At 41.2% G+C, this 22,166-nt stretch overlaps 1 protein-coding gene across 2 annotated transcripts in view; it reads left to right on the plus strand.

The window, feature by feature from the left end:
* LOC121880078 (protein spaetzle-like) overlaps positions 1-22,166 on the plus strand; it is a 35,721-nt gene that overhangs the window by 11,467 nt on the left and 2,088 nt on the right. Inside the window, exons 2-4 of one of the 2 annotated variants that reach the window (XR_006091490.1) lie at positions 2,537-2,724; positions 8,692-8,847; positions 21,141-21,261. Coding sequence is in view for 1 of the 2 variants with exons in the window: in XM_042387087.1 (XP_042243021.1) it covers positions 2,537-2,724; positions 8,692-8,847 (344 nt within the window). In the remaining variant the exon portion in view is untranslated. The remainder of the gene's footprint in view (positions 1-2,536; positions 2,725-8,691; positions 8,848-21,140; positions 21,262-22,166) is intronic. The other variant, XM_042387087.1, reaches the window with a different exon arrangement.

A 22,166-nucleotide genomic window follows, 5' to 3' on the forward strand; every position in this document is an offset into this window, starting at 1 on the left:
GGTCACACTAGAATAACCCATTATAGTACTTCCTTTTTTCCTCACACAGCCAAACTGTGGAATGCTCTGCCTTCTTCTGCGTTTCCATAATCAGACAATCTGTCTCACTTTAAAAAGCTGGTTTTCCGGCATCTTCGTGGTGTAGATTAATATAACCTTTTCCTTTTCGATTTTTAATTTCTCTATTCTTTTTTTTTTTGCTCCCCAGGCCCCGATGTGGGTCGTTGACCTGTGCTCGGGTGGGCCAATCCCCGTAAAAAAAAAAATTCAATTCAAGATGGTGTCTCTTAATATCTAGGATTCACCTCTTTATCTCTTAAAGCATGAACGAATAGAAAGTAATACCTAGAGCCGTAAGTGTTCGAACTCCCTGGCTGCTGGCTTCCACACTCCTAATAATGGGAAGGTAAAGACTATGGAAATTGTGAAGAGAGTTGTCAAGGTCGGCACCAAAGGCATCTTCGATTCTACGACATGAAGACATTGTTGAGCCATTTGCTGATTGTTGGACAAACTCGTGCCCTCAGCCTATCGCCCGTTTTCTGTTACGAGCTCTGTGGTAACCCACCGTCCATTATAGAAGAATGTGGTGGCTATCTCCGGGAAGGGAACAAGGCAACTCTTGTGAAAAAGATCGACATTAAGACAAAGCAGCCCAGCCAACCTGATGTGGTCATCGTCGATGCTCAACACTCTTTGTATCATATCGTTTGGGCACGTGGTTGCACAGCATCTACAGTGGCTACAAGTATGACAAAAATACTACAGTTATTCAGCGGGATCCCTGTTCAGGTCATCTTCCAACAGTATGGTGGTGACTCCGCTGAAGACCACTAGAGGGAACGTCGCGCTGGCCAGGACTAAAGAGTAAAATCCTACCCTCACAACTCCACTCCCAACTCGAGGGGTCATCATGAAGAGCAAGAGCAATAAAAGACTTTTCTCGCATCTACTTTGCGCTTGTGCCACAGACGTCTACATACTGATGGTCGGAGAAGATGGGGGTCTTATTTGCCATGTTGCCATGACGAGGCAGACGTGAAAATGGTGAGCCATGTCATCCAGGTAGCGCTTGAGAGCAAGGCAACCATCCGCATGCTTAGCGATGACACGGACGTGTTTGTCCTCCTCATATTCTGTGTGTGGAAGTTCTAGCCCACGGCTCAAGTGCAGATGGAGAGATGCAGCTGCTCGAGATGCACGCTGTCACAGATTATCCATACAGGAAAAAGAAGGTCAGGCGATCAAACAACTGCAGGAAGGCAACTTCCCCGGGCTTTACACTGCTCTCGGTGAGGAGACTGCTACAGAACCGGGGCTGCTGGTGGTTGGTCAGAAGTTCTTTGCTGCACTATGCAGTCAGCCCAACTGCACCACAATGAGACGCCCTATACACTAAGAAGAGTGGCAAACCACCCCAGCTGAAGTCACTCCCTCCCACTGATGAAAATCTCAGAATCCACATGTTGAGGGCTTATCTTCAGGTGCTGTTGTGGAAGGCAACTGACAAGCAGAGCGCCCCTCCCTCAACATAATTGACTTCAGCTGGGAGATGGTCAATGGGACACCTTTGTCCGTGATCTCCACAGGACCACCTGTACCTCCCGACCTCTTGAAAATCATCAGCTGCCATTGCAGAGCCGAAGGGGCTGAAGGGAAGGCGTGCCCTTAGGCCAACTGCAGCGACTTCGCCGCAGTCCTGTAATGCACCAGCTACTTCCACTGCGCGAATTCAGATGACTGCCACACCCCGCTCACGAAGCATGAAGAGAATGGAGAGTAATGCAGCAATGGAGTCTGATGTTGAAGATGAAAGTGATTTGGCTAGCGGGGCGAATGGTGTGGAAAACATTGAACTCGACCCTTATGCTTACTGATCTTTGGTTGAGGCTTTAGTTATTCGTTCATGCTTTAAGAGATAAAGAGGTGAATCCTAGATATTACGAGACAGCATCTTGTATTGAAAACATTGTAATGATTTTTATTAATTAAGCAGTATTCTTCTCAATACATATGGATTTTAATTATCATTGTACAGCCATAAAATCAATAAGCTACATGGTGGCATTGATCAAATGATCAAGATATAAACATATATATTTCGTTTATGAGTTATATTCATGTTTGGCTTGACAAGTGAAAAGTTCTAGTTTTTCAATTAATAAATTTCTGTAACTTGACAACTATGAAAATCATATTTTGACAGCTTCAATGGCACCTGGAAACCCTTATGTAGACACCAAAAGCATCTTTCTAGCATCTTCTTATCTGTAGTTATGGCCATTTTCCTATATGACCCAGTTTGTCCGACGGCTATCTTGGATTTACGCAAAATACGAAAGTTGCTTATTGCTGGGAAAGTGCCATCACCTGGATCTGATACTTATGACTCGGATTATTACAAATCCATTAAAATACCCTAGAGTACCAACAACTTCTGGGTTCAGCCAGATTCTAATGGACTAATATAGATCGCAGAGTTAGATAGAAGTTTTTGTTCATATTTGAAAGGTAAAACGATTTTCTTATCCCACAGTCCCCTCGTCCCTCCCAGGGGCCGAAGATACCGACCCTTAGAGTGGGCTCAACGCAGGAGTCCCCAGTGTGCCAGGCACAGGAAACAATCATCTACCCTATGCGTGGCAAAACACCAAAGAATGATTGGGTCTTTGTTGTCAATCAGCAAGATGTCGAGCAAGCAATCAAAGTTGAGAAATGCATCAAGTAAGTATTTGTTTTTTTTAATTCCTCCAGAGTAATTCTAGTTGAAAATTGCACGAGGTGAGTGCAGGGTATTTCATGTTTGTGCACATATTGATAGTATCATTCACTTATTTGAAGAAAAAATGAATGGACTATCGTACATTTTCCATATATTGTATAATATTTTGAAGCTAACACAGACTATTTATTTTCTATCTAGACTAGATCAAATATGCCATTCATACTCCTTACTCATATATCGTTTTAAGCTGAAGTTAAGTTAATAATACATTGCGTGCTTAAGGTTATTTCAATCTGTATACAGAGGTGTTCAGAAAAAGGAAAGAACTTGCAAAAAAATTACCTTGTTAATGGATGGGTTCATTCGAGTTGAACTCCTTCTGTAAAATATGTCACAATATTATTGTTCCTTATAAACTGGGATTAGATCCATATACACTTTTATCATCCATATTTGTTGTGAACGAACTTGGGATGGTGGATTAGTTACGTTGTTAGACGATCTGTCCTTGTTCCATAGTTGAGTGGTCAGAGTGGGTGTGTCTTCCGTGTCTGGAGTACTTTGGATACAAGTTTTATATTTTCTTGTTCCTTATTTATATACTTTAAATAGTATCTAAATTGAAGTCAGAATGGAATGTCACTATTTTAGTGGTTTATGCTTACCACAGAAGGTCTTTACGCTGATTTACCTTTGCGAAATTGTTTTCTATTTTTCTCTACCTCCATCTGGAAGTCAGAGAGTGGGAGAGAGATAAATTGTGTGCTTATATCATCAATTCTCAATGTTACAGTCTTCTGAGGAATTTTTATCATGGTCGAACCACCTGGAAGATTCATCGGAGCCCCATTCACTTACTGAGTGTTCGTTTGCAGAGCATACCAACGTGCATACTATAGCAGCCCTGGTGAACAGTTATGCTATAGTTATCATGGCTTTCAGGTAGCACACAGACAGTTTGTTGACAAACCCAGAAAACTACGGGAAGCACACATATGGGGGAAGCACAATAATATGGGAGTATGCATAATAAAATGGGGGGATGCACAATAATATAAAGGGAACAATAATATCGGGATTTGCGTATAATTCTATAGATGGCACAGTAATATGGGAAAACGCATAAAAATTCAAGAGAACACAATAATGTGAGGGAAGACACTTATAGTAGATACACAATAATATTATAATAACCGTTTTATGGTCATTTTTTTTACACCTGCGTGGGACAGCTGTAGTTACCTGATGGCAACTTTCCAGGTTGCTTGGTCTCATAAGGTTCTTATTTCGAAGGTCATTTCTCAGTTCATTCAAGTCTACATATGCCATCCTTTTTAGCAGCCTATGTTTCACAGCCACATTGCAATGCGCCACTTACATAAACTTACATAAGTACATAAACTGCATTTCCTTTATCCTGAAGAAAAGGACCTCTCACTGTCAACAAAGGCAACAGCTCCGTAAACTTCTTCCAGTCACTTCTGACTCTTGCAACAGAGATAAATTCGAAACCACCTCCAGCAGAACTCATCGGCACGGTCCAAAGATATGTCCCAGTGAAAAAAAATTTCAGCCTTCATAAGACCACACGATTACCTACACATACAGCACATTTGAAGTCAACATCACCTTGCACTCTGCCATTTACCCTCTGCACCTCTTGTATACCCATTTCACAAACTTCACATTATTGAATTACTATCAACAACGCTCTTACAGACAGCACACGGCCATTTTCCCCTTTTCACCATAGGTCCTTTACCCACACTTCTCACCATTACTTCTGTGTTTGCCACCTTCCCTCTTATAACCCTTAACTCCACGCCATCCTTCTGACTCTAATTCTTCTTCTACCTTTCCATTACTATTTTTTATTCACACTAAGTGATCAACAGCACACAACGATTTCCAGGGTAGACCAGTCCTAAAATCTCACGTTTGTGCCTTGAACACTTAATAAACAAGTGTTACGAGTTGGGGATTTAGAATATAGTTAAAAGTCTACCCAGATCCCAACAGGCAACAAAAAAACAAAAAGACAATCGGACTATAAAAGGGTAGACAAAGGATGCGAGTTTTCGTTGTGTATAATAAAGTACCATAAATTCCTTAACAAAATATTCAGCTTCCTATAAATTACCCTAAACCATACTTAACCTAAACATTAACAGTATATACATATTAATACAACATAAACAATTTTGAAGCAAGTGGACGTGGGGGAGGCAATACAAGATTACAAATACTTAAGTGAGGAGCTGAGATGGCTGACCAGTAAGGCTGAGTATTGTAGAAGACGGTAGGTAGTCACTGTGCCGTAGGTTTCCAGGATAGGTGATCCTGTGGTCACTTCCCAGAGTGTACTGCTCTCTCCTCGAATTGGAGCTGACAAAGAAGACTTTGAGGAGGTGACGCAACAACCAGGATATGGAGAAGGGAAACCCGGGGGTGGTAACTAAGACGAGTCATACTCGTGTTTCGTCCCTAGATGGCGTTGCTCGTGGTGCTGGGTAGGAAGATCAAGACAATAGATGGCGTGGTTCGTAGTGCTGGGTAGGTAGATCATGACAATTGGTGGCGGGGTTCGTAACACTGAGGGAGAAGGCGGATAGGTGTTGCAGGAGACTGGTGTCAGGCCGCTGGTATCGTCTCTTGAAAGCATCTCGTAGAGCTGCGAATTTGATGTCAGCTGGAGGGTTGGTGATGACTTCTGCAACTTGTGTGGCGACTTCTGTGGTCAGGGAACAGACCAGGGCGACGTACTTCTGTTTATCTGTAGCTGTAGAGCCAATGAGAGCTGCCTCCGTGTGGATAAGCCAGTCTTCAATGTTGTGATTGAAGACTGGGAGAGTGATCCGTTTCTCCTCCATCCTGTGTGAGTGCGTTTCTCCAGGGATCACCATTTGTGGGGTTTCGTGATAAAATATATTATATACAAAATAGTCTAGTACTGGAGATAGTCTGGTACTGGAGAGTTGCTGCGTGGTAGAGGAGTTGCTGTGCAGGAGCTTCTTTAGAGGAGGTGTTGCGTGTTGCAGGGCTCTAGGTAGAATGTCGAATTCACGGTGAGACTGGGAGCTTATATACACGGCCACCAGAAGTAAGAGTCGCAGGTGGCTCTCCCCCCGCGAGTCTAGGATGACGAGGCTTGTCAGAGAAACTCGGCGGTTGGCTGAACTCCGCCGCGAGTCTAGACGGTTCCGCTTGTGGTGAGAGTATCCACTACAGTGTCTTTAAATTTTAAGAATTTCTTAATTGAACTCTGGGTTTTAAAGATTAGTCTAAGAGAAATTTGTGGATAGAACTCATTGAAAAGCTTCTTAAGTTTTTTTCTAAGGGAGAAACTGAGTGGGCCTGTGTACGGGATGGTGAAATAGATAGAATATTTAGGGACAGTGTGGATTTGAGGCTGTGTGGGACTAAAAAACCTATTAAGGGTTTTGCCAATATAAGTGTCTGTAAATCTCTTAGGGAAACCATTGTTAAAGAGTAGTTCCATTATGTATTTTAGTTCAATATCCAAGTGGAAATAGCTTGAACATATATTGAAGGCTCTGTTGGTAAGAGTACGTACTAGATTACGTTTGTAATTAAGAGGAATAAAAGATGAAAATTTTTAACTCAAACCAGTGAAAGTTGGTTTTCTGTATAAGGCGTCTCGAAACTATGATGAAGACGGTGGATATTAACATCAAGGAATGGAAGAATATTTTATTTTTCCAATTCACAGGTAAATTTGAGGTTGCCATGTTTCGAATTTAAATAATTTAGGAACATAGGGACGTGATCAAGTGATCTGAAAATTAAAAAAGTGTCATCAACATACCGACGATAGAACAAAGGCTAAATTGGGGGGACATTCGGTAAGCCAAAGCTTCTCCCCTATATCTTTATTCATAAAATTATAGGAATTATATTTATTATTTTATATATATATATATATATATATATATATATATATATATATATATATATATATATATATATATATATATAACACTGGGCTGCATTTGAAAAAAAATTCATGAGGTGTGGGGTTTCTTAGCTGATTCTTTATGTATTTTGCGTGCTGATTCCAAAAATGCCATTCATTTTGCCCAATCAGGTCAGATTTTTATGCTATGGGAATTAGGAAAAAATCGAAATTCTTAAATATGATGTCAAAATTTTTATGCAAAATATATCATAAGAAATGTAACCACAACACATAGGACCAAAATATGTCAACTACATAGATGCCTTTACAGTTAGACATGCATAAATGGCTGTCGCAGAGAATTTCTTTGGTGGTTGGTGTCTGGGGCGTCCCGTTTCAGACACCAACAGTAGTCGGCGAGCATGTTGATATCCCAGCGACCCTGGTACCGCTCCTCCATTACACGGATATCTTGATGGAAGCGTTCTCCTTGTTCCTCACTCACATCACCACAGTTCTCTGGAAAGTAATCCAAGTGGGAGCTGAGGAAGTGCATCTTGATGGACATGCGTGCACCAAGAACTTTGTAGCTCAGAAGTAGGTCCTCAACAACTTGTTCATACTCTGGACTTCTGTAGTTGCCAAGAAAATTGGAGACAATAGACTTAAAGGCATGCCAGGCTTTCTTCTCATTTACATCCATGCTGCAATCAAACTTGGGATCTTTGAAAAGCTCTCTGATCTGAGGGCCATCAAAAATTCCTGCATTCAGCTTTGCCTCACTGACTTTTGGAAATTTTTCTTTCAGAAAATTGAAAGCCTGGCTTTTTTTGTCCAGTGCCTTTACAAAGTTTTTGAACAGACCGAGCTTGATGTGCAGTGGCGGAAGAAGAATGTTCTGCGGATTCACCAGAGCATGGGCAACAACATTGTGAGAACCTGGAGTAAGTCCACTTCTTGCAGGCCAGTCACGTTGCATGTAGTGCTGCTTGTCTGCTCGACTATCCCACAGACAGAGGAAACATGCCATGTACCACCAGATGAAAAAGAAATTTAATTGTGAAAAAATATATGTAAAAAAACACGGACATATACTCTTTTCCTTTGCGTCACGGCGGACATTTAAATGGCCGGCGAGCACGTGGGTGTATTTAAATGCATCGTAAGGGCATTAAAACTGACCGAAATCTTTTCTGTGAGGCTTGCCAATGTCTCGGATGATTTTTTTAATGAACGAATATGAGGACCCCATTTTGAGCGAAAAATGCCAATATTTTACCTGAATCTCCGCTTAAAATGCTATAGCACAAAATTCTGACCTGATTGAGCAAAATGGATAACATTTTTGTGATCAGAATGCAAAATACACCCAGAAAAGCTTAATAATACACAAACCTCAAAAACTATGCAGGGCAGTGTAATAGTGTATCACAGGTTGTTGTCGCAGTGAGCAAGATGCACAGTTGAGGACAAAATTGTCTGAACACTTGGCAATATCTGGCATCATCCTCTGGGCCATATATATATATATATATATATATATATATATATATATATATATATATATATATATATATATATATATATATATATATATATATATATATATATATATATATATATTTTGACTTTTTCAAAACTTTTTGTTTTCTAGGCTCTGATGATGGAAAATGATTTTTTCCGAAACGTTAGTGATTAAAGAAACCCAACTTAGTCAAGATGTTTGTGTTTTCCCTGGTTCTCCTCTTTGTTATATATATATATATATATATATATATATATATATATATATATATATATATATATATATATATATATATATATATATATATATTTATTTATTTATTTATTTATTTACTTATTTATTTATTTATTTACTGGTTTAATTGAACAGTACAGTCAAGAGAACTAATTTTGCCATAGATTGTAGGAGACGTGATGAAAAGACAACTACCAACCCTTCAGCATCTTCACTGTATAGAATAGGAATTTTGGTGTTACTGTGCATTTTTAGTTGATAGCAAGACCAAATTAATTATTTTTTCCTCAGGGATGGCAGTAACTGCAACTTTGGGATGCCAATTCAGGGATCTACAACAGCAGTGTGTCGCCAGAAGTATGTATACAAAAGGATGCTCATAGTGGGAAGTAATGCCATCGAGCCCGAGGAGGTTCTTATGCCATCTTGCTGTGTCTGTTATCTTGGGTGAGTATCTCTAAAGAGCTAGTGAGAGGTAGCTCTCCAAAGGTGTAACATCGTCAGGTAGGCATCACCGAGTCAAAAAATGGTATCCTACAGATATGAAAGATTCATCTCTTTAAATCTTTCTAGCTATAAGTTAGCCATAAGGCAGAAAGTCAAGACGATGTCGCAACAATGCAGAAAGACTTGCATGAACTTGTAGGAATTCGTGGTATAATGTAGTCTAGCACTCAGGATGGATGGAAACTCTAAGGTGGTTTTCTTGTATAATATAAGTTATATGATAGACAGCCTGGTGCTGGAGGTGCCATGTGGTGAGGAGCTGCTCAGTAGAGACGTTCGGTGAGTAGCGTGTTGGAGGAGGTAGATGTGCAGGAGCTTCGTTAGAGAAGATGTTGCCTGTTGCTGGCCTCCTGGTTGAATGAATGCTGACAGCGTGGAGCTTGCTGGAGGAGGTGTTGCTTGTTCAAGAAGAGAGACCAGAATGAATCTCAATGGAGAGACAAAGCTTATATACCCAGCAGCCGTGAGTCCTCTATGAGTCATGTTGGGAAAACCCAAGAAAGTCGCCGGTCTCTAGTTCCGTTGCTAGGTTATGGTAACATCTGCTGTCGCCGCTCGCTTGGTTGCTAGGATACGGCGGCGCATCAGAATGCGGATACGCAGTTGTAGGGGAGACGTCCACTACAATCTGTTCAAGTGGTTTCGAGACTGGCAAATGCTCTTTAACTTTACGAAATGCGAGACCCTACACGTAAGATACAACAACCCTAATCACAACTATTCTGTTAATAACACTTTCCTGGATACTGTCGACATGGAGAAAGATCTAAGCGTTTTTTTTTCAACACTTATCAGCCTACTAGCCGTTCAGGTGGTAGGTCTATTCAGTGTTAGTACAGGGATAAACCGGAGGCTGCGAAACCTGTGATGTTTTCTTTGTCACACTGGATAACACCATTCTCACGTGCATCTATGCTCGATCCATTGAAATATCGGTAACAGATACGCGCATTACCGTTGTACCACCAATCCATTCACCAACACCATTCACTGAAGGCGAAAAATCGAGATTTGAGAATTATAAAGATAGGAAAATGTTCCTTTGACTGCACAAATCTCAAGTATGTCCCAGGGCAACTAAGATGGTTCCGGAACTATGTCATCTCGATTATCCAAGTAGACTGAGGGCCTTAGGACTAACAACCCTTCAGACAAGACACAATAGGGTAGATCTCATTGAAACACTTAAAATCCTGAAAGGGATGGAAAATGTGAACCCGGGGCACCAACACGAGAGGACATAACTACAAGCTCGTCAAGCTATGATGCAGACGAATATAAGGAAATATTTTTTCACACAGAGGGTGGTAGACCTGTGGAACGGTATACCAGCCCAAGCTGTGGAATCAAGGACAGTATTGGGCTTCAAAATACAGTAGCCCTTGACAAAATTATTAAGAACAGTGGAGGGATCCTACACAGGCCACTAGCCTCCTTCCCCCGGCATGGCCACCTCGAGGGGGGGGGGGGGCGTGAGGGGCAGACGCCCCTCCCCCCACCCCTCAAGCTCACCAGGGGGGCCTCCACGGTCAAATTATAATTTCTTAAAAAAAGCACCTCACATTTTGTGGATTACTCATATAATGAACTGGCTTACAGGGGGTTGGGGTGTTAATCTTCATATTGTAGAACAAATTCTTAGTGCTACTAATAGTCTCTCAGAACAGCTTCAGTCACATGAAATTCTAATTTCTGTTGCATGTTCTCTCATTGAGTCCACGAGGAATGAATTACTAAATATGAGAAATGACAATGCTGTCTCTAGTTTGTTTGATACAGCCAAGACTTTTGCCTAGTCATTTAACATTCACACTGGTGACACATTTAGTAACATTTGCTCAAAATGAGGGAAGATCACAACGAATTCAGAAGGTGTCCTCACTTCTCAAACATTTTCTCATAGACACAACCATTAGGAAAAGTAATGTTGAGGTTTCTGGCAGCACATCTTTCACTCTTGCAATGAAAGTCAAATAGACTATTTTTCCATATAAGACAGGTTTATTTCAGAACTTGATAGGCGCTTCTCAGAAAACAGGCCCCTTTTGACAGCTATTTCGCCCTTTGACTGTAATTCAAGAGACTTTTTTTAAATTTGGGAAACTTAATTCTATCACACACTCGTATCAGAGCATCGGTGAAGATGAAATCCTTTTACATTCCTAAATTTCTGTTGCCAAAAGACACTTTTCTAATAAAAGTGAAAAGTCAAAGAATCTGATTCAGTTGTAAGAAGAGCTAAGACCTTTACAGTTAACTTATTCTGAAATTTGGAAAAAATGGAAAATAATCATCACTCTTCCAGTAACCACTGCTGGTAATGAGCGACTGTAAACCGAAGTGAGAACTTCATGGATCCAAATACTGGCGTTCATATGTAAAATATAGAATGTCTCTGGAAGGAAATAAAAAATTGGGTGCTTCGTGCCACCAATAAGCGAGAGCATTACCACCATTATTTTTCTCGGTACATGTTCCAGGCTCATCTTAAAGATCCTAACACCATACTGAACCACTTTGTCCTTCAGGAGGCATCACTTTATTCATCAGCTAACTTTTGGTTAGGTAAAGTTTGGTTAGGTTTACACACAGTGGGGGGGGGGGGGTCCACAGGGCCGAGGAGCACCCCTGCATAGGAGGTTTGGTCAGGTCCTTCTGGTTTCTCTGGTTGGGTTAAGTTAGACATGTTTACTGATATTCGAGAGTATTATGAGAAAATTATATAATTGGTTTATTGCTATAATTGTATTATTTATTAAAACTATGAAATGATTCATCTGGCAACACCTGTTGGCCAGTATTTTGTTATTAGGCATCTTATTTGTTGTTCTCCCTAACCTAACCTAACCACCTAAGAAGAAAAGTAGACAAAATTCAGAGTATGAACTTCGGTTATTCTAATGAGTTTTACGAATCCGGGTCATTGTGATGAGTTCTAAACCTGGTAACAAAGATAAAGGTAGTGCCATTTGATACCCTTGCTCTCTAGCAAGTAATATCGTGCGAAATCAGGAGAGCACCAGGTGCCAACAACTCGTAAATCTTCAAAAGCTTGTAACTAAAAAAACAATGGAAACTACAAATTTTTTGGACGATTTTCAATTTTCAAAAATTATTAGATTCACCAATAATAGGAGAATATTCTATACTAGAAGAAATGTGCAACCCTAAAAATTACTGTTCCTAATTAAATGGAAATACCCAAAAATTTGGAAGACTCGAAAAGGTATACTTATTTGGTTCTTGTATGGAAGTATTATCAGTCTATGCTCTTTATATCATTAGAAGCACAAATAATTTCCATGAAAAGTGTTTGTTGTATTTCATTTATAAAGAAAATTTATTAAAAAACACATGAATATTATTTAAAAAAAATAATCACCAGGTTCCCTCCTGTAATAACAGTGGATAGATCAACCACCCGAATGGCTAGTAAGCTGGCAAATGGCGAAAATTATAAAAAAGACGGTTTTCGTTGGAAGATGGCCTTAATGCTAGGTTAGTGAAGATGCTTAGAAGCAGCAATGTAGTTATAGGTCGGAGGAGGTAGGAGATGTTTTTAGTGAGCTGCAAAGCTGGTCTGTATGCAGCTTTGATGTCAGAGGGTTCGTTTTTGAAACTCCAATTCCATTCATGAGGGATGCAATAGCAGTGACCCATTAGGGATCAAGGGGATGAATCCCCAAGCTGTTCCAGTGTTTACAATACATTTATACTTCTAAAAACATTCCTGGCTCTCTAGCCAACATTGTATACCACTCGACACTCTAATCTATAAAATATATATTTGCAACTTTCTAAGCCCCTTACCCCATAGTGTGCAGCCCCTGATCCAATAGGGGGTGTTGCTGGCCTGCAGCTACTGTACTGTGAGGAGCAATTTTGCAAGCATTGTGAAGTTGGGGAGGGCAAGGGATAAAGGATACTGTTGAATTTGACAAAGCTAATCGTGATACCAAAGCCAACGAGGCTGTTGCAAATCATTAAGGAAAGAAAAATATAGATTAAAAAATGAGGAAGCTGGATCCTTGGCGGTTGCCAAACTTAAGTTAGTTGAAAAAATACCGTCAATAAGGTTGAAGAAGCAGTTGATAAGACAGAGAACTTACAGTAGTCGAGAAGTTATGCCTAGGTTGCGACAAGGCCACAAATGGCAGTTGAGTGGATGTAGGGTCAGAACAGGTCAGGTAGCAGCTAGGGGCTTTGCAAAAGAGCATTGAGAAGATTAAAGAGAGTACTGATATGGGAAAGAAGGAACGCTAGGAACAATACAATCATTTATGGAGTCTCTGCGAGTCAATCAGACAAAGGTGAAAATAGGAAAACACATGACAAGATGAGATTTCAGAATATTTGTATAGGGGCTCTGAATATGTCAGTTGCCCCAAATGAAATTATAAAGCTGGAGAAAAAATAGGACAATAAGCCACGCCTCCTCGGTATCACAGTAGTAAATGAGGGGAAAAGGTGGTATATTATTCGACAGGAGAAGCGAAAAATTTAGCAGAGAATCCAACCTTGAAGCAGAAAAGAGAACATTTTACGAAAAACGGGGACGAAATCTGGTGATGTTATATGAAAGTAGTGGAGTTAAGTGCACCGATGCAGAACTAGAGGAATGAACAATAGGAACAGTGATTCATCCCCAAGACCCACGACCTCCTACTCAGAAGGAAGCATGTAATGTATAAATAATTATTTATATGGCCACACCCTTAATAATATGATGAACAGGGTAAATGAGGCAGCTGTTGAGATTAAAATGAAGCCAGACTCACTATCATGTTCAGAGTTTAAACCCCTACTTAAAATCCCATTAACCTGATGTAATAAGTGTTGCGGAAAAGGAGGATCGATCGGAGGATTGCGAGTTTAATATAGAAGTATATCATTTGACTCATTTACAAACTTCTCTGAGGCAACCTGTACGAGGGGTGAGGTTATTTATACTAGAAAGAACCTTAAAGTCAATCAGTTGAGGATGCAGGGAACAATGTTTTTGAAGAATCGAAATGGTGTAAAATTAAGCGGATAGGAAGAGACTTAATCGTTATTAAATGTATTTACAGATTCCGGACTTTAGTTTATTAAACCAAATAAATTTAAGAGCACCAAAAGACCACGCAACGGTGCTCAACTCCAGCCACCTCCTTCAAGGGGGACTTTATGTATGGAAACTTTTTATCAATAACTTTAATAATCCTACAACGTTTTGCAGAAGCTCTGGGAGACAAAATCTCCTTTTCCGACCCTTTAAAGATCCGACTCACAATATCTGTAGAGGTGAACAAGCACCCTAAACCGCACAGTTGGAACATATAGCCCCTGTTAACACTAGCCATCACGTGATGTTGTTCTTCAGATTTAATTGTTACTTGGTAAATGGCGAGGATATCCCAAGGTTCAAATATTACAGTGGTGATTACAGCAGAATGAGAAAGACAATGAGTATTGACTGGCCTGATTTATTGATTAGATAATATTGTTGATACAACCCTGAATATCAAAGAGTAAAGCGAACTATTGGTGGACAAACAAATACCTCAGACCAAGCCTGCTGGCTCCAAGACATCCTGGAGACTATTACATATGAGCCATGTGGCAATTGGCAAAGTTGAGAAAAAAAATCAGAATTTCAAGAGATGGGTCGTGACGAAGGACCTCTAGAAGACATATTGCATCAAGTTAGCTCCTGGGAATATCCAAGTGATGTAGCCATGTCTAGTGCGACTTGAGAACAGCTCTGTGCCTTTCTGAGGGCTGAGCTTGTGAAGGTGAAGCAAGATAATGTGAAGCTGAGGGAGGAGAAGATGAGGCTGGGCGAGTCTGGGATACACAGTATTGCCAAGCGGTGGAAAATCGCTTAATGAGGGGTGACAAGGTTTCTGGGAGGACGAACTAGATGATAAGAAAGATAAAGATAAGGTTCTGATGGTAAGAAAACCTTAATAGTTGGTGGTTCACCCGTAAGGAACAGTTACCTCACATGAACGTATCACGCCCTGGGAATGTGTGGGGGCACAGGTACGATTGATTGATTGATTGTGGTAATTACATCCCTGGCGACGTAGCAGCTTAGGTCATATGACGCCGAATTAAAATTAAAGCATAGAAGACTAAAACCAAATAATTCATGGTAAAAACATAAATAATAAATAGCATAAAACTTTCATAAAAAACATTTAAACGTTAGTGATAAAACTCAAAGCTTGTATAGAAGGCTGGCCTCCTCCACAAAGGAGAGGACATCCCTTCCCAGGCTTCCCACTCCCTCCATCAGCACCAGTCTCCCCTCCCCTCCCGCCCCCCCGCACTGGGAGAGTTTTTGCGATAAAGATCTCTGAGACTGGAGCAGTCCACCAGGAGGTGCTGAACAGTCAATGGGACCAGTCAATCGTCACAATGAGTAGGGGGCGCCCTCTCCATTAAAATAACATGTGTCAGTCGTGTGTGACCAATGCGGAGATGGGCCAAAGTAGTCTCCCATAACCAAGGGATAGGGCGATGAGACACTAGCTAAGGCCTGAAGAGCACTGCAAGAATCACTAAATACTGTAAAATTGTTATGATGATGGGTAAAAATAACCTTGAGGGCAAGTAAAATACCTGAAAGCTCTGCCGTAAAAATAGATGTCATAATGTAAATGTGTCATCGCAGCACCATAATCACGGGCGTGAAACCGTGGACTACCTTGGTTGCCGGTTCCCGTACAGGTGTAGTTCAGTCCTAGTCACTAAGATGTGGCTACACAATAATGCTGCATAACACATATTACAGGGTTCGTTTATCTGTTTACCTTCTTTATTGTTTGTATCTTATTGCAAATGTTGATGAAATGTATCGGAATGGCGTGAAAGATATTCTAAAATAATTTTTAATGTTAAAACTGTATAAACTATAATATTATAATACAGGGGGTCCCTGACTTAGGAACGCCCGCCGATACGAACGGTGTTAAACTTGATATTTGCAACATTTTATTTACCGGATGACTTATTGTTTTTTACTTTCATTTACTGTATTGTCATTCTATTTCTTCTTTTGTCTTAAATTAAGTGATTTTAGAATTTACAATGTATGCCATCATTTTTGTTATGATTTACTTTGTATTGTAAGCAACATAAGAACATAAGAAAATAAGGACTCTGCAATAGGCCGGTTGGCCTGTGCATGGCAGCTCCTGTCGAGAATTACTACCACTCTCTATTATCCATGAATCTATCTAGCCTCCTTTTGAAACTTTCCAGAGTTCCCGCACTTACTACAAAGTTGCTAAGCTTGTTCCACTCGTCCACCACCCTATTTGTGAACCAGTTTCTTCCTATCTCCCTCCTAAACCTAAACTTATCCAACTTGAATCCGTTGCTCCGAGTCCTATCCTGCTCGGATATTATAAGAACTTTATCTATATCCCGTTTATTGATTCCTTTCACCCACTTAAATACTTCTATCATATCTTCCAGCACTCTTCGTCTTTCTAGGGAATGCAAGTTAAGTTTCTTTAACCTACCCTGATATGGAAGGTTTCTAAGTCCCGGAATCATTTTTGTCATTCTTCGCTGCACGGACTCTAGTGAATTTATATCCATTCTATAATAGGGGCACCAGAACTGGACCGCATAATCGAGGTGCGGCCTGACTAGCGCAAGATATAGTTGCAATAAGACCTCTGCACTCTTGTTACTTACACTTCTAGATATAAAACCCAATACTCTGTTTGCCTTATTTCGAACATTAACGCACTGTTTTCTAGGCCGTAAGTCCGGGCTTACAAGTACCCCTAGGTCTCTTTCACAAGTCGACTTCTCTAGGTTGATGTTGTTAAGGCTGTATACATTATAAGTATTTGTTCTTCCAATATTAAGTACGCTGCACTTGCTGGTGTTGAATTTCATTTGCCATTTTTCAGACCACCCCTGCAGTTTATTTAGATCCTCCTGTAATGCATTTGCATCCTGCCCTGAATTAATTTGCCGCCCTATTTTGGTGTCATCCGCAAACTTGCTTATGTCACTGCTGATCCCAGTATCTAAATCGTTTATGTAGATTATGAACAAGAGTGGGCCTAGTACTGACCCCTGGGGAACCCCACTGGTTACACGGCCCCACTCAGATTTAACACCATCTACGCTGACCCTCTGCGTTCTATCGGTGAGCCATGATTTTATCCAATTTAAAACGTTCCCCTCGATACCATGAGCCTTAACTTTTCTCAGAAGCCTCTGATGCAGTACTCTGTCAAATGCTTTGTTAAAGTCTAAGTAAATAACATCTTAATTTTCGTCATTATCAACTACCTCGAAGACTTTCCTTAAAAACGTTAGCAGATTTGTTAGACAAGATTTTCCCTTTGTAAACCCATTTTGCGAGTCGTAGATTAATTTGCTTTTCTCTAGATGCGATCGGATGCTATCTGCTATAATTGATTCAAGAAATTTCCCCACTACTGACGTCAAACTGATCGGCCGGTAATTTGAAGCTGATGCTGTCTCCCTTTTTGAATATGGGTACTACATTTGCCTGTTTCCACAAGTCTGGCACAACTCCAGTGTCTAATGATTTTGTATATAAGTTTACGAGGGGTCCGCTAATCTGTTCCCTGCACTCTTTCAAGACTCGAGGGAAAATTTCATCCGGCCCAGGGGATTTTGTTTTCTATAGTTTATTTATCGTCTTAAGAACATCCTGTTTTCTGATAGTGATATTCTTTAATTTCTCTTCTTCCTTTCCCTTAAATATCAGTTCCACCTCTGGAATTTCATCGCAAATTTCTTCTGTGAAAACTGATAAGAAGTAGCTGTTCAATGCTTTGCTTATTTCTCACTGCCATTTATCAATTCTCCCCTCCCTGACCTTAAAGGCCCAACTTTGTCCTTGACCTTTGTCCTATATACCTGGAAAAATCCCTTGGGATTCGCCTTGGATTCTCTTGCTATTTTGATTTCATAGCCTCTCTTTGCTTTCCTCACATTTTTCTTAACATTCCTAGATAGTTCATTATACCTGTTTCTGAGCTGCTCCTCCCCTCCCTTTAATTTCTTATATATTCCTTTCTTTATTCCTATGTCATGTTTAAGTTTTCTGGTCATCCACCTTGGCTCATTCTTATTTGACCTAATTTTTCTGTATGGTATATTTTGTTCTTGTGCTTTATGTAGTATACTAGTGAATATATTATAGTCATGATCAATTGTTGTGTCATCTATGACCTCACCCCTTCCTACTGGGAACTGACGTGACTGTTCCCAGGTGACTTCACCTAGGTACCTTCTTAACCCCTGATAATCCACCAACCGAAAGTTTGGGACTCTGACCATATTGTCATTGTTTTTCGTTTCCCAATTTAGGGTGAACCTGATTTCGCTGTGATCACTGTTACCTAGTTCTTCCCCTACTGTGATATCTCTGATAATATTTTCTTTATTTGTTAATACGAGGTCTAATATATTGTCACCTCTAGTAGGTTCTGTAATTAGTTGTTTAAAAAAATTATCCTGTACTGCGTCTAGGAAGTCTTCAGATTTATAGTCGCCTACAATGTTGTCCCAGTCAATATTTCTGAAGTTGAAATCCCCCATAATGCATAGGTTGTTATATTTTGCTGCCCTACTCATTTCCTGCCATATGGGCTGAGCTGCTTCTTTGCCAAGACTTGGGGGCCTGTAAATCACTCCCATAATTAGTTTTTCTCTTCCTTCCGTGATTTCTACCCACACAGACTCGGTTCCTATTTCACCCTTTATTGAATTATTAATACAACATTTTAATGTATCCTTGACAAAGAGTGCAACCCCTAGAGGCGTCTGACGACTGACTGACTGACTAATGGCTAGTGACAGGGGGGAAGAAGGTTCAGGGGAAGGATAAAGGGAGGATAGAAGTGAGTTTTAGAAGGGGGGAAAGATGCAGTGGCTTAAACACCGCTTGCATGAGGGAGTAGGCGATGTACCCGGATAGGTGGGTGGTGCTGCGACATCTCGCCAGGACGAGCCTACTGCAGACCGAAACGCTGTTACAAATGCCAGCACTACGGACACACTGTCAACAAGTGTGAGGCGCAGGAGGACACCTGCTCCCTGTGCGGCAACCCCGGACACCGCTACACGGTCTGCCCCAACACAGTAAAAAAATGTGCTGCCTGTGGCGGCCCACACTCCTCCGCCGATCGGACCTGCCCGAAATGGAAGGAGGAGTGCAGGATAGCCAAGGCGCGACTCGACAAGAAACTGAGCTACAAAGAGGCCCTCCTTGCTGTACGCTCCCAAGACAAGAAAAAACCAGCAGAAAAGAAAAACCAAGAAAAGAAAACCCAAGAAAAGATGACACAAGAAAAGACACCCGCCACACAGAATCAAGAACACCACGAGGCCCGTGGAACTGAAGCCCACGTGGTCAACCTCACCGTTTCCGACTTCTTCCACACCTATGAGGACTTAAGACACGAGGAAGACGAACAACAAGACCCAAACACGAACGAATGGACACTCCAAGAGAGCAAGAAGAGGAGGAGAGTTAGAAGAAAATCTACATCAAGCTAAGAAGAATACCAAGACATTTCCTCCACACAAGAAAACAACACACACAATCTAGCCGACCAAGCACTGAGAATCCATGGCCCAACCCAACACGCACCTGACGCTTGACCTGACGCTGGCCTGGCTCAGTCCTGTCGCCTCCTGGCCGCGTCCGGGCGAGTTGCTGCTGCCTCCAACTTACACTCCCTCACGCAAGCGGTGTTTAGCCACTGCACCTATTCTCTCCTCCTAAAATTCACTTCAATCCTCCCTTTATTCTTCCCCTGAACCTCCTTCCCCCCTGTCACTAGTATTTCATGTCATGTCATGACAAGGCCCGGGGGTGGAAGGGGGGCAGGGGTCGGGCCGGCGCCGGGCCAAGCGTAGGTGCTCTGGTTGTCGTCAGGTGCTCTGGCTGTGTCGGTGAAGTGGAGGAAGAACCGCCCCGCCACGGCGGTGGCGCAAGCTAAGAAGCTCAGGGGGGCGGGTGGCACGGACACCACTCACTCAAGGATTTTTTTTTTTAGATTGCCCCCCGAGGGGACTAGTTTATTGGGCACCCCCTTACATCCTGTGCAAGGTGAAGTGCAGTAGCGTTTCCAGCGCCCATCTGGGAAACATGCGGAGTTCATGCTTGCCTTTATGACTCATGCATTAAGGGCGTAAAAGCCTGAAGGGTTATGGGTTTTGTCAGCAAGATACATAAAGTGACAGAATGATGAGTGTGTGGGGGAAAATTCCCGGTACATTTCATCTGTTTATGGCAAAATGTGGTCGGTCCCTAATAATGTCAAGTGCCAGGCCTGTCACTAGAAGGAGAGATTTCTGGTCAGGGAGGGAAGAGGTGTTGGTAACGTCTGGGGACCTGTTGGAGGAGGTCATAGGGTAAGTGAGGATGTAGTGAGAGAGGATGTGAGAGTCGGGTTGACCACAAAGTTTACAAACAGTGAGGCCAGGTTCAGGGTTGCCAATGTACTAGGCGTGGCGAAGTACAGTGGGGGTGGAGGTGATATGGAGTGGTGGGACAGGTACAGTAGGGGTGGAGGGAGTCACATAGACTTTGACAATATTGAGGGACATACCTTATAGTGTGATTGTGATGGCGTGTGCGTCGGCATGCCGGTGGGGTATGGGTAGCCGAGGTGGTGTCCTCAGGTCCAATAGGTAGCCCTGGTGGAGACAGCACAGACACAGGAGCGGGCGCGGCTTGCGGTGGGTGGACAGGTTGAGGCACCACACAATATTCCTATGCAGTTTTGCAAATTGATATATTAATTAATAAAAAACATAGTAAAAGTATGTCAAGAGGACGATGTTCTTTTCTATTATTAGTTTGACAGTAGTTTTCCATATGGATTCTTATAGTGGAAACTTAGAGTTAATCCATAAAGTACAGTAAAAAGTGATCTTATACAGATATACTTGTAGAAGAAGGTGTAAATCTGCAAAATGTTTGTTTAAATAAATTGGATCCCAGCAGAAAGTTGGTATTGAAATGTCGACTCACCAGTACTCCTTTTGTTTTTGTTGTAAAAATTATGAATATAAATTTTATAATGTTATTTTAAGGAATTTTGACTGATGAGTAATGGAGATTTTCCAAAACTTGCCTAGGATCTTTATACTTCCCAAACTGGGGTTGTAGTAATGAAATTTTGCTTCGCCTAATTTTGTCTCTTTCTACGCAACCAAGTATCGAACACAATTTCTTTTCACAGGAACCATGATTTCGACATACATGCCTCACCTAGGAAATAAATATGGATTCCCTCGTATCTTGCCTATCATCTTTGAATAGGTAGTCATCACTCCAAGACAAAAGTTGGTTGTATGTCTTAGGTAAGATACAAATTGAATTGAATTATTGAATTTAGGCATGAGGCCAAGCACTGGAGCAGCAAGGTTATCAAATGCTGTAGATAGAAATTTGCTTGGAGCAAGACTGGTGTAAGCGGGCTGTTACCAATTCAAAATGACGGTCCGCCCACAATAGCCCCGCTCCAGTCAAAATATCTTTCAAGGGATCGTCTCTTGAACGTGAACTAGACCTTGACTTGAATGTGATCGTTAGTATGTACACTCCCATTAACATGCATAAAAAAATATTTGACTGGACCGCGAATATAGCGTGCCTGGACTGTGACCGTCACTATAGTGTGAACAGTCGAATGTAGGAAAAAATGGCACAGGAAAAAATGGCACAGAAAAATATAGCAATAGGAAAATATGGCACTGGAAAAAGGGCATAATCATCAGACTTGGAAAAAATGGCAAATTTATTTTTATTGAAATATTTTCGCTAAAATTTTATAACGTTTGTTATTGAAACTCACTTAGAGTTATATCAACGTCATAACATAAAACATTTATTACCTCTAACTAAAACATTCTACAGTATGTTTATGATAACTCGTACATAAATTAATTACAAAATCAAAAATGTCACATTGCATCTTATTGTTTAAGATTTCAACGAATGTTATAACCAGCGCCTTGCAAAAACTCTTGGACTGACTTGCGACCAACTTGGCGGTCCTGGCAGAGAATCTTCAGCCCTTGTCTGGAGGTTCTTATAAACAAGTTTTTGGCGCTTCCTGGGTGGCTACCAACCTGGTAGTAGAGGAAGTAAAGAAAGCTTTGAAAGGAATGAGTGTTAGTTACAAGACTAGCGAGGTCATCCTAAAACTATATCTTGAGCTTGTGAGACCTCACTTGGATTACGCAGTTCAGTTCTGGTCACCGTA

The sequence above is a fragment of the Homarus americanus genome, unplaced genomic scaffold, assembly GCF_018991925.1.
Source record: "Homarus americanus isolate GMGI-L3 unplaced genomic scaffold, GMGI_Hamer_2.0 scaffold30108, whole genome shotgun sequence".
Classification (NCBI taxonomy): domain Eukaryota; kingdom Metazoa; phylum Arthropoda; class Malacostraca; order Decapoda; family Nephropidae; genus Homarus; species Homarus americanus.